At 40.6% G+C, this 7,030-nt stretch overlaps 1 protein-coding gene across 1 annotated transcript; it reads left to right on the top strand.

The window, feature by feature from the left end:
* The first annotated feature begins 768 nt into the window (after positions 1-768).
* On the top strand, positions 769-2,013 carry LOC148547057 (uncharacterized). Its single transcript, XM_088495270.1, has one exon. It carries the CDS (start codon positions 769-771, stop codon positions 2,011-2,013), a length of 1,245 nt encoding a protein of 414 aa, XP_088351396.1.
* The last annotated feature ends 5,017 nt before the right edge of the window (positions 2,014-7,030 follow it).

The raw sequence follows: 7,030 nt of genomic DNA, 5'->3' as shown, positions 1-7,030 counted from the left end.
TTCCAACCTTTTTAGATGGAACTACTTTATTATGGTTTTCTAATTTGCCTGTAGGGTCCATAAACAGCTTCGATGAGTTCGCCAAGATATTTATCAACCACTTTGCAGCGTCCAAGATATACGTGAGGGACTCGGATTACCTCAGTACAATCAAACAAGGGCAGCACGAGAGCTTGAAGGACTACATGACACGGTTTACAACAGCAGCAATGGAGATCCCCGATCTTAACCCGGAAGTGCAGTTACACGCCATCAAGAGCGGCCTCCGACCCAGAAAATTCCAGAAAGCCATCGCCGTGGCAAAACCAAAGACATTGGAAGAGTTTCGCGAAAAAGCAACCGGACAAATCGAGATAGAAGAACTGCGCGAAACTCGGAGGAACGAAAGACCAACAGCCATAAGAGAGGAGGATAGGCCTTACAGGTCCCAAAGCAGGGATCCCAAAAAATCCATCAACTTACGCCAAAGTATGACTCATACACAAAGTTCAACACGAAGAGGGAGGATATAATCAAAGAAATCCTCCACAACAAACTAATAAAACCACTGAGCAGAGCAAGAACGTACCAAGACCAAAGGTATGTTGACAAAAACAAAGCACTGTGCCTTTCACCAAAAGTTCGGCCACACCACCGACGAATGTGTAGTAGCCAAAGACACGTTGGAAAGGCTAGCGAGACAAGGAATGCTCGACAAATACATCGGCAGACAAACTCACAAAGATCCACCGACCTCAAGCGAGGCAGAACAGAACCTGAAAACGAATAATGAAAAATCTCAATGGCAGAATGGTCACCAAAGAAAGTCATCAACTATATTTCAGGAGGTTTCGCATGCGGCGGGGAAACAAGCTCGGCCAGGAAAAGAAGCTATCGAACTATGTTAGCAGTTCAGGAATCAACGCGCCTACACAAAAAATTCCCGACATAACATTCACAAGCAAAGACTTCGACGCCAAGGCACCTAACCTCGATGACCTTGTCGTTATCTCCATAACAACCAGAGACCTTCTGATTCGGAAGGTCTTGTTAGATCAAGGAAGCAGCGCCAACATTATGTTTCTATCAACTTTCAAAAAGATGCAACTGAACGAAAAGGCGTTACAACCATCCTCCGGCGAACTAGTCGGATTCTCTGGGGAAAGAATTCCCGTAACAGGTTACATATGGGTGAGGACGACCTTAGGGGAACCTCCTCATTCGAAAACTCTAGACATTCAGTATTTAATTGTTGACTGCTTTAGTCCCTATAATATCATCCTAGGACGACCATCTTTAAATGCTTTCGGAGTCATAGTCTCCACTATTCACTTGTGTGTTAAGTTTTGTTCAGAAGTAGGAACCATAGCAACAGTCCACTCAGACCGGAAAGAAGCAAGACAGTGCTACAATGCAGGCCTCAAAGTACAACAACCACCGCCGATGAGGATAAACTCAATTTACAATGCCAGCGACATGCCGGATCTCTCTGAGTTAGACCCACGGACCGATCATGAACAAAGGCCCACACCGGCAGATGACCTAAGTAAGGTAACATTAACAGACGACGGAGATAAGTATACTAACATCGGATCCTCTTTACCTGTAGGACATGCACGCCAGCTAACAGACCTGCTCCGAGCAAACACTAACTTGTTCGCATGGACCCCAGCCGACATGACAGGGATACATCCCGAGGTCATGTGCCATAGACTGGCTTTGGACCCCAATGCTCGGCCAATTAGACAAAAGAAGAGGCAGCTCGGACAGGAAAAAACCCAGGCAGCAACAAAGGAAACACAAAAACTACTCAGTGCAGGCTTCATCAGAGAAATACAATTCACGTCATGGCTTGCGAACATTGTCATGGTTAAGAAAAATTTGAGAAAATGGCGAATGTGCGTCGACTTTACTGACCTGAACCGAGCATGCCCAAAAGATTTCTATCCCTTGCCATGCAATGACAAGCTCATAGACAACACTTCTGGCTATCAAGTATTAACCTTTATGGATGCCTATTCAGGTTACAACTAGATACTCATGGACCCAGCTAACAAAGAAAAAACAGGATTCATAACCGACCAAGGCAACTTCTATTATAAGGTCATGCCATTTGGTCTTAAAAACGCAGGTGCCACCTACCAACGCTTAATGGACAAGGTATTCCAAAAGCAGATCGGAAGAAACATGGAGGTATACGTGGACGACATGGTGGTCAAATTGAACACGGAGGAAGAACATCTAACCGACCTGAAGGAGGTATTCGATCAATTAAGGAAATACAATATGCGGCTCAACCCCGAAAAATGCGCATTTGGAGTTCAAGGAGGTAAATTTTTAGGGTTCATGCTAACACACAGGGGTATAGAGGCAAACCCCGACAAATGCAACGCAATCCTGGATATGAAGTCACCATCAACGATCAAGGAGCTACAACAGCTTACAGGAAGGTTAGCCGCACTTTCAAGGTTCTTACCAACAATGGCAGCGAGGTCGGATCACTTTTTCAACACACTGCGAAAGTCGAAAAAGTTCAAATGGACAGAGGAATACGAAAAAGCATTCACTGAGTTCAAGCAAATACTCTCATCACCTCCAATATTGGCAAAACCAAAGCCTGGTAACCCTTTACACCTATATCTTTCAGTGTCTGCTAAATTAATTTCATCTGTACTTGTAACAGAAACAGGTCGACAGCAACATCCAGTGTACTTTGTCAGCAAGATTCTGCAAAATGCCGAAAAGCGATATCTGACCATCGAGAAGCTGGCCTACGCCCTAGTAATCACAGCAAGGCGGCTAAGACACTATTTTCAAAGTCACAAAATCATAGTTCAAACAAATCAACCACTCAGGCAAGTGCTGACAAAGCCCGACCTGGCTGGAAGGCTAACCAAATGGTCTATAGAACTATCAGAGTATGACATGGAGTACCGAAGCTCATTGAAGTCCCAAGTGCTGGCCGATTTTGTAGCAGAATTAACAAACGAAGACATACTTCCATAATGGAAACTGTACATAGACGGCGCATCCAATGATGACGGCGGAGGAGCTAGCATAGTCTTCAAAGACAAAGAGAGAATCTCAACCGAACAGTCTATAAAGTACATGTTTCCAGTCAGCAACAATCAATCCGAATACGAAGCACTCCTTGCAGGCATGCGCCTGGAAAAAGACTGCAGGATCCAACATATAAAGGTCTATTGTGACTCCCTCCTAGTAGTTCAACAGGCAGGGACGGATTTAGAGGGGGGTGAGTAGTGGCCTCGCCCCCCCTCCCAACATTTTTAGAAACTATATTTATATATGAGATATGTATTTAAAAATATAAAAAGTATTATATAATTTAGTATTTTTATATGTATTATTTTTTATTATATGATAGATTTATGTGTTAATTATTTAATTCACTAATATTTTTCACTTAACTAATTTAATATCATATCATCAAGTCTTTGTAATTTTCAAATTAGTTTTTATATAATAATCTCTATATCTATTTAAAAAAAATTATTTGTTTATTTTATATTAACATATTTAAAATTTATATTATTATATTAATAATAACTTATGTAGTTATATTTTGGTAATCACATTATGTACTTTAGATATTTTTTTTATAAAAAATACTTATTTTTCTTCTAAATTTACGTTGTTGAAAGAAAAACTTTTATAAAAATATTTTATATCTTGTATTCTATAAAGGTATTGTGTCTTTTAAATAATTAATAATTTATCATTTATTTTTAAATTTTTAAAATTTTTTGAAAGAATTAATTTTAATTAATAAGATATGTGATCATTTTTAACTAAACACACTATAAATTATTGGTACTTTATAATTTTATAATGTACTATTGATATTGTTATATTTTTTTATGTAACTATCATATTAAAAATAAAATTGTGAAAAAAATTTATAATTATATATATATATATATTTGATAAATTTTTTAAAAAACTAACTCTAATAACTATATGTTAATTATATTTATGAAATGAAAAAAAATTATCTAAAATTCGGCCCCTCCATACTAAATTTTCTAGATCCGTCCCTGTCAACAGGTAAACGACGTGTTCCAGGTACGAGAACCCTCTTTAGAACAATATCATGCACAGGTAAAACATTTAGCACAACATTTCAAACATTTTGAAATAGTACACGTAAATAGAAATGATAATAACCGAGATGATGTACTATCCAAACTAGCTACATCTAGGAAAGTGCAAACACCACCAAATTTATCACATATAACATTGGAACAATCTAGTATACACAACAATATTGTCATGAGCATGTCACAGGAACATGATTGGAGAACACCCTATCTAGAGTACATAAAGCACGGAAAAATACCAGAGGAAGAAAAGAACCCAAGTCTCTTTCAAAGGCGAGCAAGCTTTTACACAATCATCGGAGACGACCTTTATAGAAGGGGCTTCTTCCGTCCTTTGATCAAGTGTCTAGGGCATGAAGAAGCCACTATGGCAATGGAAGAAACACACGAAGGAATATGTGGTACACACATCGGCGGACGAAGCCTCGCAACAAAAATTCTAAGGGCAGGATACTACTGGCCAACACTGAAAAGAGACTGCCTCGAAAAGGTCCGAAGATGTGACAACTGCCAAAGATGCTCGCCAATCATTCATATTCTAGCCGAGACTCTACATACCACAGATATCGGATGGCCGTTCCGCAGGTTGGGGCTAGATATACTCGGCCCCTTCCCCCTTTCCAAGGGACAGGTGAAATTTTTGTTAGTAGCGGTCGAGTATTTTACGAAATGGATAGAGGCTCAACCACTAGCCAAAATAACATCGGACAAGGTAAAACATTTTACTTGGAAATTTATTATATGTCGGTATGGATTACCAATTGACATTGTCACCGATAATGGTAGACAGTTCGGTGACAAAAAAATAACATCCTTTCTGCAAAATTTAAACATAAAACATCATCTTTCCTCGATTGAGCACCCACAATCTAATGGGATCGCGGAAGCTGCTAATAAAGTCATTTTGCAAGCTTTAAGGAAAAAAGTAACAATTGCCAAAGGACAATGGGCAGAACTGATACCCGAGATCCTCTGGGGGTACAACACAACCCTACAAAGCTCAACTAAGGAAACACCTTTCAGGCTAATGTTCGGATCCGAGGCAATGATCCCAGTCGAAATATCCCAGGGGTCAATCAGAACAAGTCATCTTGATGAAAATACAAACGAGAAAATAAGAAGATCCGAACTGGATGCCCTGGAAGAAATAAGGGAAGAGTCAAAGGCAAGATCCGAGGCGATCCAACTAATGGTCCAGTGCAAATACAACAAGAGGGTCAAACCTCGGACATTGCAAGAAGGAGATCTCGTCCTCCGACGACTTGAAGACGTCTGAAAACCAAAGGGGGAGGGTAAACTCGCAGCCAATTGGGAAGGACCCTTACGAGTAGTACAAGTCCACGATCGCAAAGCAGATTCGTTACAAACCCTGGACGGAGTAAATCTACCTAGCACTTGGAATATTACCTCATTACAGTTGTAAACCTTTGAAGCAGGAAGGTACTCTTTTTCCTACCACCGAGGTTTTATCCCATTACAAGGGTTTTACTCGGGGAGGTTTTAACGAGGCCGACCACTTTAAAGTCAGTCATACACATTTATCAAAACACATTTTGAAAAGAAATATTTAGCAAAATAAGCATACATTCATATATAATTTCAAGTAAAAACTACAGAGTTTTAACTACAAGTCACACCAAAATACACAAAGAGCATCGCAAAGCTCTACCCAAACAAAGTCTACAACGATCAACAATCAAACACAATTACTTATCAGTAACATTCACATTTTCATCCCGGGCTTCTCCCCAGGCTCATCATCAACCAATTTTCCTTCAACTACTATTTTCGTAACATCGAACTAGCCGACATCAAAGTCGGGAACAAAAATAGAAACTTGACTGACTGCCCGGTCGAAGCTGGCAGCAAACATCTCTATGCCAACTTTCTCAAGCTCCTGGATCCGAGCTGTCAGACTCCCTTTTTCAATATCAGACTCATTTGACTGCTGCTGAAGGGTACAGACTTGATTCTGCAAAGTCCCTATCCCGCCCTCTAAATCTTTCAGACGCTTCGTAAGATCCATGATCACGCCGTCCCTTTCGCTTAGCGATTTTTCAAGATCCTTGATCTTTTCAGCATCTCTTTTCTCTTGACCACCTGATAACTCCAGGCCCCGACCAACACACATAAGCCTGGTAGCTACAACCTGCAAAACATCACCAGGAATTCGTTAATTAAGCTCTAAAGCAAACCACAAAAATACAGAACAATAAAGCAAATACCTGAACATATTGTCCGACCGCCTCTTTCCCAGCACTATTCAAAAGCTGGAAATCAGAAGAGCTCTGAGCAACCCTTTCAGAAAGAGCGGAGTAAGGGAACCGATCGCTCCAGACGGAATCTGAGCTCCTACCAGTAACAAAACCATGCAGGCACATTTGATTCTTCAAATTCCCCTTCACTTTACCACCACTGGTAAAGTCGAAACCAGAAAGAACTTCGAGTGAGTCCTTAGGTTCAGGACTTTTTCTTTTCTCACCATGAGGAACCGCACTAGACTGTGCACCCTCAACAGCAGCTTCTTTCAAAATGTTTCTGGCCGAAGCTCCCCCATTCACCTCCCATTTTTTCTCCAAGAAAGTCCGCATCTTGGCCGACGATAAGCTCGGAACCCTCCCACTTGAACAAAAGCACTTGTTAAAAACGAAACAAGTAAAACAATCAAAGCTCGGAAAACAACAAAAACCCACCAATATACTCGGCCAACCCAGCAGGATCATTTTCACGCTGAAGAAGCTCAGCAGTGGACAACAGTTTAGCAGAAGAAATACACTCAATAAGAAACTCAAGAACAAAATCCTCCTCCTCAGACCACCCCAATGCATCAAGAACCTGCATCGGCTCAGGACACCAGTACAGAGGGAACCTCTCACATAACTCCTCATCAAGGAAGAAAGGATATTCAGTTTCGGAAGAACGAATTTTTACAA

Source organism: Arachis ipaensis, chromosome B8 (assembly GCF_059453495.1).
Source record: "Arachis ipaensis isolate K30076 ecotype BB chromosome B8, ASM5945349v1, whole genome shotgun sequence".
NCBI classification, from domain to species: domain Eukaryota; kingdom Viridiplantae; phylum Streptophyta; class Magnoliopsida; order Fabales; family Fabaceae; genus Arachis; species Arachis ipaensis.
Note: the sequence above shows the minus strand (reverse complement) of the source record. Positions and strands in the feature narration are given on the sequence as shown.